The following is a 13,039-nucleotide window of genomic DNA, read 5'->3' as shown; positions in this document are numbered from 1 at the left end:
ATGGCATGTCTAAACCAAACTTTGCCAAGCTCCATCCAGTGGATTTAAAATTAAAAAAATAAAAAATAAAAAATCAAAGAATGCAACCATCAAAGTAATGGTCTCATCATATTTAACATAAAAAATGACTACTATGTCATAGGACACTTAGTGGTTATGTTCTACCAAATCAGGTTGGGGTCAGACATCAGCAGGTGTATGACACATCACTGTTAGCATAGGGGTAGTACATAATCCACCACCATCTTGTAACTGTGAAATTGCAGCATGATATGCAATTTTGGGCAGAGGATCTCATCATGATAACAAATATTATCACATTGAATTGCCATTCACAAATGCTCCTCTGCATAGAACTAATGAGCAAATACCATAGACATAAGCCCCAATATCTGCTGACTTTTAGCCTACCATATTCTATACCCTAACAAGCTAATGGATTTTTCCCCAATTCCATTTTGACAAAAAATGGGTGGAATTAAAAAAAGAAAAGTGATTGTCAAATACAGAGATTGTTTCAATGGAAGTAAAGATAAGGAATTCTGCCCCAAGACTGTAAAATAAATTATGGGAAAAATGGTACCTACTTTAAATATTTCCATGTGGACAGATGATGTGGCTATTTGGATTGTTGTATAAAGAGGTCATGATCTAGATTAACCACATGTCAAATTTCAGAGTCTAATTCAATCAAATATGCTCCAACACATTGGAATGCATCCGATGTATGTCCATTTACGTCTACACTACTTTCACCACTACTATGCACTCATCCATAGCCTTGGATTTCAAAACTCAGGTTTGCCACGTGGCAAGCTTCAATAACTTGACAAAAAAAACAGGAGACCTAGGGGTCTATCTGTGTACAAAAATTTTGGGCCCCATCTGATCTACCCATGGCAGTTATTGGTGCTTTAAAGTGGGCGCATAGGAAAGGTTCATTTGGGAAGTAAAATATTTCCCTTACTCTGTTTTACTTCCAGTCTTTATTTTTTTTTGCCTCAAGTGTAATCATCCTACTATTATTACAGACTGCCACGTGAGCATTCGACGTAAAAAAGTAAAAAGGGGTCTAAAGAGATAATAGGCCTCAGTAAGCTGCAATTTTCATTTGCTTAAGAAATATATTGTATAAATACATTGTGGATAAAATTAAAGCCTTTTCTGAAAGCATACAAATACACAAGTATCCAGCAAAGAAAGTTTTAAGCTACAGTAATATTTGATGGCTACACTTTTACCATTTTGTAGTAACGAAAAATCTTAAGAATACTTTTTTGGTATAATAGTTATCTTCTTCCTATGGCATAAGTTGAAAGCTACAGTAATATTTGATGGCTACACTTTTACCATTTTGCAGTAACGAAAAATCTTAAGAATACTTCTTTGGTACAATAGTCATTTTCTTCCTATGGCATCAAGAACATTTGTACAACACACTACCAGGTTATGTCTGAAACCTAGTTTTTATTAATTATAGCAATAAGCAATACAAGGATTGCATATTAGAAATATTAAATGCTTTATTCTCCCAGGATGACTGTATATCATTTTAAACAATGAATAAGGAGTCATAAGAACAACAATATTGTGCATGAGCATGAGGAGCAAGGTGAATCTTATGAGTAATGATCAACATAAAAGACTGCAGGGCTTAAATTAAGTCATAATGAGGCATGAATAAGCTCAAATTCGATGTGATGCCATCAACATGCAACCAAAAGAAAATCAAGCATCACGACAGCAATGAGGAACCAAAGTTTCTGGTATATCTCCCATCAATTAACCATTCAAGGAGACTTATTCACCTCCATCTCTCCATCCAGACTGCCAAGATGTTCTCTCCCTGCTCACCTAACCCCCCACACCAGAAAACCCCCCTCCCCCGTAAAAATAAATAAATAAATAAAAGGAAGAAAAATAAAGAAGCAGACAATATCAAAGAGCTTGAATGTTTTGTCAGCTGTGAACAGGAAATCCATTTTATCTTTTGTGCCTCTTCCTCTTTGCTTTTGTTTATTAGGATACATCAGTTCTCAAATCATATTGTCACGGCACCTAGGTGGTCGAGGGGGGCAAAAATTAAGGCGACACCAGCAAGGTGTTGCCTAGGCGACCAAGGTGCCAATCCAGGCAAAGTCACCTGGATGCCTTGACAACTATGGTTCAAATTGTATAATTATACATTCATAATTCCTGATCTATCACATGGACCAACCATGTTCACTACTGTGGCAAGTCATGACGGATTTCACTCATCATGAACAGGTTATTACATCTTTCATGATCTTGACCCCCCTCCACCCCACCCCCCAAAAAAGAAACATAAAAAGAAAAAGAAGGCAAAAAACAAAATGATAATAACAGTTGCTTGATTGCTTTACTGAACTTTGATGTGAATAATACATAAATAAAAGTTATAATATTCAGGAATCAAATAATTATCATTCTGAGACTAATAATATAAATGCCAAGTCCTCTCCACATAAATCTTGGAGCTATAGGAGGACTTGACATCATTTTTATTATAATATTGGTGTAAGGGTAAATCTGTCCATAGGGATATTATTGTACTTGTACCTGTATGTCACTAATTATAAATAAAGTAGGGCTGTCTCAAAGGCAGTCTAATCATTCCTCTCAATCAAACATGGTATCAGAGCTGAGATCCACCTCAGGATCCTAGCCCTAGCCGCCGCTGCCGCCGCCACCGCAGACTCTCTCTCACTCTTTTTCCTCCCTCGGTTTCACCTTCACCTCTCTCCTTCTCTTCTCCGACTTTTCTCAACACCTATCTCTCTCTCACCTTCCACAGCCACTCTTGGAGGGTCTATCCTAGGCCATCAAGGGTCATCCCCTCTCCTATTGGGCTCTCAGATCTCCCTTGAATAACAATCTGAGAGACCCATATGTTCAAATCGATTTTTTTAGGGTTTTGAGATTGACTTTTTCAGGGTTTTGAGGTAGATCGACTTTTTCAGGGTTTTGAGATAGATCGACTTTTCTAGGGTTTGAGGCCTAGATCGATTTTTTTTTCCAGGGTTTTGAACCCTTTATCGAATCCTTTGTGATGATCATCGATCTCTTCAAGGCCTCATATCTCCTTCGATTATTCTAAGCTTTTTTCATCAACCAGAGTGGTAACTATGCCGGCCGACTCTACTGCATCCACTAAAATTGAAGGATCGAGTTGTGGGACTCAGAATGATTTTCCTTCATTCCTTGCTAGCTCTGTTCGATTGGATGGGAGCAATTATTTGATGTGTTCTCGCTCCTGTTACCTCTCCATTGATTTAAGTGGCTATGCGGGTAATTTGACGGGTGAAACTATAAAGCCTACTATGCAACTTCATCAACTCTATGCAACTGCAGATTGCTCGAGGTTATCTCTTATTGGATACTGCAGCCAAGATTTGGAAAGCAGCTCAGGACACATACTCTCCAGTCGGGAATAATGCCCAGGTTTATGAACTGTGCAAGAAGCTTCATGAAACCAAGCAGAAGGATCAAACTCTCTCTCAATACTATTCTGAGTTGCGTAGTCTGTAGCAGGAGCTTGACTTTTATAACACCTTTCAGGCATCTATACTGCCAATGCTATTGCCTTCAAGAAACAGGAAGATAAGTTTCGGGTTTATGATTTTCTAGCCGAGCTGAATTTGAGTATGATCAGATTCGTGCCCAAGTACTTAGTCGGGACCCTTTCCATACCTTGGCGCAGTCTTATTCATTGACCCAGTTGGAGGACAGCTGCCGCAATGCTATGTTACAACATATTACTCATGACCGATCAGCTTTACTCTCTGGGTCCACTCAGCCTAAAGGTGGTGCCCCTTAATCCAGTGATCATTCTACGGATCGTGTCTCCTCTAATAGGGAAACGGTCAGGTGTGCCTATTGTGGCAAGGAACGTCATACCAAGGACTTCTGTTGGAAGCTGTACGACTGATTACCTCCTCCTCATGAGGCTGTGACCATGGTCAATCCTCCCAAGCTACACATCACACAGAAACTTCTGAACCTGCTCATGATAGTACCAGTTCCTCTCTTTCCCAGGATGAACTTGTTATGCTTAGGTGTTTGATGACTCTCTTGGAGCCTTCCACTGCTCCTGCTTCTGCCTCTACATCTACTCTAGTTTCCTCTTACTCCCACATTGCCTACTCAGGTATTCCTTTTGGTGGTCATTGTACATCGGTTGTCTCTCGTTCTTGGATTATGGACTCTGGTGCCATTGATCATATGACTGGCTCTTTTAGTCTCTTTTTTCAGTATTCCCCTTGTTCTGGTAAAGACTAGGTTAGAGTAGCTGATGGTTCCCTCTCCTCAGTTTCTGGGAAGGGTTCTATCACTTGTTCCCCCTCTTTATCCTTAGCCTTTGTTCTTCATGTTCTAGATTTTTTTACTAACCTTCTTTCTTACCATTGATCTGAATTGTAAAGTGACTTTTTTCCCTTCTCACTATGTTTTTCAGGATCTGGTGACGGAGAAAACGATTGGCTGTAGGGTGCATGGTGGTCTTTATTTACCATGGAATGAGGTGAGAAAGGGCAGCAACTGGATCTATGATCACCTCATCAGTGCTGCCCTATTGGAGAATAGAAAACAAAAGAAGAAAAGAGAGAAGAGAAGAGGAGATCGAGAGAGAGAGAGAGAGAGAAGAGAAAGAAGAAACTGAAATTAGAAGGTAAGGGACCCTAATTCGAAACCTGCTCTGATACCATGTTAACAGATTTGGAATTAGAGTAAGGCTTGAATGATTAATGATCACCCCAAGCTCTTTATTTATATCATTGAAAATAAAGGACAAAATTACAAATAAGCAATGTGGGACTAAAACCCACATAATAGAAACATAATAGGAACAAGAAAGTGTCCCGAATACCCCTACGGTTCTAACAGATTGATTATCAGGAGACAATTGCTCTTGTGGCTAAGCATAACTCAATAAGAGTGCTCTTATCTTTGGCGGCTAATAAAGATTGGCCATTGTATCAATTGGATGTGAAGAACACTTTCCTCCATAGTGATCTAGAAGAGAAAGTGTACATTGCAGATTCCACCTGGCTTCAAGTTTTCCTCAACTGAAGGGAAAGTGTGCCTGCTCAAGAAGGCACTAGATGGTCTCAAACAGTCCCCAAAGGCTTGGTTTGAGAGGTTTAGACAGGTCATTTTGAAGAATGGGTATTCCTAGAACCAAGCTGACCACACTTTATTTATCCGGCAAGGTAATGCTACCATCATAGCCCTTATTGTCTATGTTGGTGACATTGTAGTGACTAGAGATGATAGGGCTGAGATAGCTAGGCTGAAGACCTACTTGGCTCCAAGGTTTAAAGTATTGGTATCGGTTAGGTGATTTTAAAAGACATATCGTATCGTATCGGAGATACATATCGAACACTACAGATACACATAGAAATGGTTAAGATACACATGGAAATACACTTTTGGAACAAAAAAAAAAAAAAAAAACAATATACAACAAGTGTCATGCATAAACACTAAAATGGAGAATAATGTATAGCCAAACAAGTGCATTAAATTGAAATTGTTATAAAAGATGAGGTTTCTTACATGTTGTAATCGTCTATAGCCATGAAGAGTATTGGATGATGCAAAGGATGATATTGCAGCACTCCTAGATTCTTTTTTGAGTCTAGAAGTTTGAAAAACCAAGATTTTAGACTCTTGGTTGAGAGTTTTCCTTCATTTTTTTTGTTAGAATAGGAGTTGTATCGAGTCTGTGAGTGAAAATGGCTTTTTTTATTGAATGTATCGAAGGTATCGGTATGTATCGAGCCGTATCGGTTAATACGTAGTAAACTACCCACAGAATCCTTTTCTGAACGTATTGATGGCATCGATATGTATCGGCCGATACATTTCAATACATTCCGAAACAGTTCATTTAAAAAAAAAAAAAAAGAGACATATCGGTTCGTATCGTATCATATCGGTCGATACTTTAAACCATGGATGTATCGGTTCGTATCGTATCATATTGATCGATACTTTAAACCATGCTTGGCTCAACAGTTTAGGATTAAAGATTTGGGTCCCTTAAAAGTACTTATTAGGGATTGAAATATCAAGGTCTAAGAAGGGAATAATTATATGCCAAAGGAAGTTTGTCCAAGACTTGTTGAAAGAGATAGGGATGTTGGGTTGCAAACCAACAAACTCACTTATTGATCAGAATCATAAGCTAAAAGAAGACTGTGGACTTCCCTTGTTGATGCAGGGAAATACCAGAGGCTTGAAGGGAAGTTAATTTATCTCTCTTTGACTTACCCAGATATCACCTATGCAGTTAGGGTGGTGAGTCAGTTTATGCATACCCCCAAGAGTGGGCACTTGGATGTTGTATACTGGATCCTCAGATACTTGAAGTCCTCTCTAGGGAAAGGTCTTCTATATGCCAAGTACAACCATTTGAGAATTGAAGGCTACACTGATGCCGATTGGGCTGGTTCAATTTCTGACAAGCAATCTACATTTAGCTATTGTATTTTTGTGGGTGGTAATATGGTCACATGGAGGAGCAAAAAGCAACTAGTTGTGGCTTGGTTAAGTGCAAAGGCAGAATTTAGAGCTATGGCTCATGGAGTATGTGAACTCCTATGGTTGAGACGACTGGTCCAAGAGTTGGGATTTGATACTGAGGCACCTATGAGACTCTATTGTGATAACAAGGCTGCCATAAGCATAGCACACTACCCTCTGCAACATGACAGGACGAGTTGAGGTGAATGGACACTTCATCAAGGAGAAGATTGACTCTAGCTACATTTGTACTCCTTTTGTTAAGACAGACAATCAATTAGCTGACATCTTTACCAAGGGGCTTATCTCTCGTCAGTTTAGTACTCTGTTATGCAAGCTGAGAATGTATGACATTTATTCTCCAGCTTGAGGGGGAGTATTAGAGTTTATGTAATAAGGGTAGTTTGGATGCTGGTTTAGTATCATGTTTTCTTATGTTGTATTTTTCCTGTTTTACCTTTTGCCTCCCTAGGGAGGTGGTTGTAATTCTTACTTCATATTAGTAAATCAAATAGGAGAGAGGAAACAACTCTCTCTATCATTCAATTGCCATCTCTTTCTTACTTCTTCTCTTCTCACTTCCTACCTTCTCCTCTTCTCTCTTGGATCGATCCTTACACCATTTCCAACTGTAGAGAGGTGCATTCGGAGTGTTCTGTAATCGACGTATTCCTTTAAAGTTTAAAGAAAAATTTTATAGGACAATCATACAACCGGCTGTGATGTATGGTGTGGAATGTTAGGCAGTTAAGAAGCGTCATATAGATAAACTCAATGTAGTGGAGTTGAGGATGTTGCGATGGATGAGTGGTAAAACTAGGAAGGACAAAGTAAGGAATGATCATATTAGAGCTGAAAAGGGAGTAGCTCCGATACATGATAAACTACGAGAAAGTCGTTTGAGGTGGCATGACCATGTTCAACGGATGCCTTTGGATGCTCCAGTGCGGAGGAATGATTTGATTCAGATTGAAAGAACTAAAAGAGCCAGGGGCTGAAATAAAATTACCTTAGGAGAAGTGGTGAGGAAATACATGCATAGCTTAGGCCTTAGGCCTTGTATCAATATGACCTTGAATAGAGCTGATTGGAGGGCAAGGATCCATGTAGTTGACCCCATTTAGTTGGGATAAGGCTGAGTTGTTGTTTGTAGCCTGTTAAGAGCCAGTTGCTTACTAGGGAGAAGGTGCCTTCTTTAAATTAGACCTCTCATCTTCAGCATATCGTTTCTCTCTAAATGTGCCTTCTCTCATCTACAGAGGACATGTGGGAGATGTATGAAAACAGGCAAGAATCTCCGGGAAGGTATATTGACCTCAACCACTTCATTACTTTTGGAATCAAGGAGATTTGATGCCTTAGGATGGAGACACATTCTATCTATTCATGGCAAATGCTACCCTAAGTTAGTTAGAATCTTTTACTACTACATGAAAACTATATAGGATAAGGATCAAGAGGAATATATCATTTCTTTGTCAAAGGGAAGAAAATTAGGTTCAATTCCTCTGAGTTAAGTTACATCCTTGGAATCTCAAATGCTGGTAAGCACATATTATTCTATCCCAAGGATGAAATCAGTACTGTTGTAGACAAGAGTGGTATCTATGAGATCATCTGCAAGAATTATGAGCATGAAAATAGAGTTAAACAGTTTAGTCTTTAAAACCACCCAAAGAATCTTGAGTACTATTGTGGGGTAAATATTCTTCCTAGGAGTGGGCATAGAAACGATGTACTATCCCTAAAAGCATTCATAGTGTAATGTTTAATGGTGGGTACATAGATAAACCTTCCCTACATTATTCTGAGATACATGGTCAACAGTGGATGTAAGAATGTTTCAGGATCTCTACCATTTGGAAAGTTAATCACCAAAAAAATTGAAGCATTTTGAGGTTGATTTAAAGGGTGAGCTGATGGCCAAGGATTCATGGCCCATTGATATCTAGTCTTCATTGAATGAAGATTCCCACAAATGTGCCTAATGAAGATGATGAAATGATGAGTTTCAAGACTTTCCAGTAAAGGGATGAAGAGCCAGCTCATAGATGTCACGGTGTCTAGGCAATCCAAGGCGTTGGAGGGGGCCTGGATGCAAGGCAACATCAACCATCACATGTGATAATATTAAACCAAAATTTATAAACGGTTCGATACAAACTAAACCGGGTTTGATGGACACATAAATCCAACACAATATAACTCAACAGTAGCAGAACAAAAGTGACAGATGGTGGATTTATCCAACCTTCAGATATGACTATATGAGATATTACCTGATAGAAAGTGGATTTATCTGATGTTGGTTGATCTGATGGTTTAGTGTCAGGATCGAGCTGTTTGTGTTAGGGTCTTCAGTTATCCCCCCCCTCCCCAACCCCCAAAATCATTCCTAGATCCAAACACACATAGCATTTTATCATTCCTCTAGAGTTTGAGTCTCACTGAGGCTGTCAATGCGTAGGAGTCCAATCCTGCAAATTATGATTGTTGCTGAATCCATTCACTCCTAAGATCATGCCACTGAAAGTGCAGATCACGTGATCAAAGACTTTACAGCCTAAATTGCAAAAAGACTAACACAACCACATAAAAGGAAGTATTTCTCTAGCGGTGTGATTGAGGTCGCAAGAGAGGCCAATTTAAATGGTAAGTATACGATTTCAGTCTGGTTTATGGTCAATCAGAATGGTACAAAGGTTCAGCAGGTAAATTTGTTGACGAGTGCATGAACATCTACAAGAACCTTGCATTTGTCCCTATGGGATTTTCTTTCCCAAATACATTTTGGTTTATTGATTTTAGAAATTCTCTACCAAAAGTTTCTTTTTTTTGGGGGGGGGTATTGAAGAGGCCGAAGAGGAGGAAGCTACTGGTCGTACTGGTTCTGTTTCTGTTTTTGAGCACCTAAACTGAGCAGATTCAGGTAGGTGCAGCCATGCAGGTTCAATGCCACCTGCTCAGGCTGACCCCTAACAAATGGCCAAGCACCCAAATGACACTGCAGTAAATTAAGCTTCACCTGAGGGAAGATAATCACAGAATTAAACTTTTACAAGTCTTCAAAAGACAAAGAATCAAAGACAGAAAATCTAACAATCGAATTTGTGATTCTTAGGAGTCAAAAGTTGTAAATGATAGTAATACCAGAACAGGTAATATTTTACAGCGGCTTTTCCGCCACGAACTTGCATTACCTAAACCCAATGAATTTGTAGCCTGAACTTTGATTGATCTTATTTAGAAAGCATAGATCTTGAAATCGAAGTCTATCTTTCCTTTGTTAACAGATATGCAATACAGTAATCTCTATCTCTCATTCAACCCTCCCTTGGAATGGGGAGAGAGTATAATAGTATGTATGCACATGTTATGGAAACAAAATGAACATTGTCATTACATCCAAGCAGAATGATCTAAAACATCCACATTCACCATACTGAGGAGAGAGTATTCACGATTAATCTTAGTTCAGGAGGAAACCAGAAGCCAAGCAATATCATAGCAAAATTAACTATACCAGAGAAGGAAAACTGAAAAGAAACGGATCTGAAGTCCACACAAGCACCAACTGATCTTAAGATGCCACAACTAGTAGAAAACTAAGCAAAGAGAAATGAAATAAATAAAAGATCCTCTCCAGCAACCAAAAAAAAAAAAAAGAATACCCCCAAATGAAACATACCTGAACTAACATCTGGGCTTCTTGCCATTTTCAGGCTCTCTTGACCACCATCTAACCCCTTGTTCTGAGAACTCTAGCTAGCGTGTCTTAACCTTCTGCTAGAATTCTGAACTATAAAAGTTATGTAACGTAATAGAAGCCTGTAGTAGAAGAGAAGTTCAGCAGCCATCTATCCCCAAATATCTGTGGGTAATTAGTTATAATAACAACAATGCTATTAATGAAAGTTGGGCAAGGTCAAGAACCAAGAGATTTGATAATTGAGAAGTTCCACTTGAAAACTGAACAGATCCAGAGAAAACGCCCCCAGTACTGCCCGTAAGAGAAGTTCTATTAGGTGCAGCAATATCCTTGCAAGATCCCATCTTTGCTCCAGCCTGCCAAATTCCACGAGGAAAGACCTTTATGAGAAACTTTGTAAATGAAGTATCTTTGGTGGCATCACTGGAAATGAGAAGTTCTCTCTCACCAAAGATATCCCATAGATCTATATAGACTCAATCAGATGACCCTAACCAGCAATATACTATATCCTCTGAAGTAACATCAACATTTTTTGTGAAAAAGTGGATGTCTACATATTGAATGGCCATAATCATCGAGTCAAGTTGATATTTGACCCAGGAGATGCACCCCATACAGTGACACAGTAAAGGAATAAGGCAACTACCTGTCCCCTCAGACCAGAACATTTTCTCTGTGCACAAGGACAGCGAAGCCTATAAACAACTGTACAATATGGAATCCTACAAAACGACACTTAAATGGAAATCATTCATGTAGGTACTGAGGATGAACCTGACAAGCAGTTACAGAGCTACACCCACATAATGTCTGGCCATTCATTCTGTCCAGAGTATCAAAAACACCTCCGCCGTCACTTCTCTGCAGATTCAGGTGTAACGTTAGAATGATTAATTTGCATGTATTTGGCATACACTTCCCTTCTCTAGGAAAAGTTTTGATACCATGTAAAAGTTGACTGCCAGAAAGTTAGGCATCACATTTCCAGCTGCTTTATAACAAGTAGCAACCATCTCCGTTAGAGTAGTTGAATGCTCTTTGCAGGCTTCGGCTTCGACTGGAAATGTGGGGAAGTAGTTCTGTAGAAACAGAGATGCACTTCTCAAATTGAATGCTTGTGATTCCTTTCGGTGTGGACATGAACCTTGTACAATCCCACCATCTCCAGCTGAAATACATTACACTAACACAACGTGTCACCATACAAAAGGCACACACCTCAAAAATTCCAACCCAAAAAGTCTTATTACTTACGTTCATTTTCCACCATGTACCTCCACTGATAAGCAATTCCTTCATCAGCTTCCTTCGAAGGAATGGAGGTGAAAACCAGAAGCCGGTGATTCTGTGCAACCATGTCAGTCACAGTGGGCCAGTCTTCGCCTTTTGCTGGCATTTCTGAGACAGGAAACCAATAATTGACCAACCCAGCATCAGTAAACAGCTTTGTCAACCCTTTGGGAGTATGCACGTAGTCTTCAATGATAATGGTAACAATCTCCGATGGGTTCTCACTCAAGAATGCCTCCACTTCTTTCAAAGTGTTGATTGCAGGTTCCTGAACAAACATCTCAGCGAGGCAATATTAAGACCAGTCACAAACAAATAACTAAGTCAGAGATAATTTTGCACAACAAGGTGGGAAAGAAGCAGTTCAAATTACAAATGCAGTGAAGTCGTAGCATTGTCCCCGTATCGAATGGCAGAGCCAGATATCATTCTCGAAGTCGTACATGTCCAACATCAACCCTCTCACCCCATTCTAAAGAAGACCCAAAATATGAATTTCTAGTTTAGTACTAGAGAAGAGGAGAAAAGAAAAAGAACAATGAAGGGATGGGAGACAAAGAGGAACTATAACATACCCTTAATTGATTAGTAACAGAGTCTTCTTGATTGTAAAACGTAATCCGAGGGACACCGAGCACAGATGGAGCATCAACTATGGAGAACGAGTTGTGGGTCACCAGCCACGAGTACTTGTTAAAAGGTAGCCCCTTAATCTGCCGCACACCCAGTACGCAATATTTCAAATTCCAAACCAAATCAAAACACAGAACGAGAATTCACATATCAAACTGAGAAAAACTATAATTAACAACTCAAAAAAACAAAACTTACAATTGATGTGGGTTGTATAGTTTGGCCTCTGGTGCAGACGGGCTGAGTCTTCCCCAATGCAGGACAATTGGAACAGTAAAGACCCGCAACACAGTCGGTGGGCAACGAACACGGATCAAGAAGCTGAGAATTATGAGTTTTAATCGCAAATATGAGCGAAACAAGTAGGAATAACGCATAACGGGTCTGGAAGTAGTATTAAACTAATAAAGCTTTATTTAGAGTCTCGAGAATAACAAACCTGACAATTCCCATTAGAGCAGGCATTTATGGAACTGAAGAGGGAAGTTAATACCAGAAAGAACAAAAGCAGAAACCCTTCTGCAGGCACTCCGCATTTCTCTCTACAAGTTAACATGGAATGAGAATATGCAGAGCGCGAGCGACCAGAGGCTCAAAACTGCTGAATCTGAAAAAGGGAAAAAAAATTAAAGCAAGCAAAACTGTGAAGAGAAAGTAAGTGTTTTTGGACACTGGAGGCGGGATTTACTTTTTATTTCCTTGTCTTTTCGCTTATTCTTTTATTAATTTCTTCCATTGCTTTTTCGTGGGTGGGGCCGTTGGGTATCGAGGTTCGCTGCTTTGGAGGGAAAAGATGCAAGTTAGTTAAGCGGGTCTACTCGAAGCATTCATTCTGGAAGAACAGAGAATTGGGCCTAA

General features: G+C 39.4%; 1 protein-coding gene across 1 annotated transcript; it reads right to left on the bottom strand.

Moving 5' to 3' along the window:
- Positions 1 to 10,375: 10,375 nt before the first annotated feature.
- Positions 10,376 to 12,766, bottom strand: LOC122659735 (PI-PLC X domain-containing protein At5g67130). The gene is made up of 8 exons (XM_043854847.1): positions 12,621 to 12,766; positions 12,380 to 12,502; positions 12,124 to 12,261; positions 11,922 to 12,020; positions 11,513 to 11,816; positions 11,203 to 11,426; positions 11,033 to 11,119; positions 10,376 to 10,611 (listed from the first exon to the last, which is right to left on the bottom strand). The coding sequence occupies exons 1-8, from the start codon at positions 12,735 to 12,737 to the stop codon at positions 10,432 to 10,434; spliced, it is 1,272 nt and encodes a 423-aa protein (XP_043710782.1). The 5' UTR covers positions 12,738 to 12,766; the 3' UTR covers positions 10,376 to 10,431.
- Positions 12,767 to 13,039: the final 273 nt, after the last annotated feature.

Source organism: Telopea speciosissima, chromosome 4 (genome assembly GCF_018873765.1).
Source record: "Telopea speciosissima isolate NSW1024214 ecotype Mountain lineage chromosome 4, Tspe_v1, whole genome shotgun sequence".
Lineage (NCBI taxonomy): Eukaryota > Viridiplantae > Streptophyta > Magnoliopsida > Proteales > Proteaceae > Telopea > Telopea speciosissima.
Note: the sequence above shows the minus strand (reverse complement) of the source record. Positions and strands in the feature narration are given on the sequence as shown.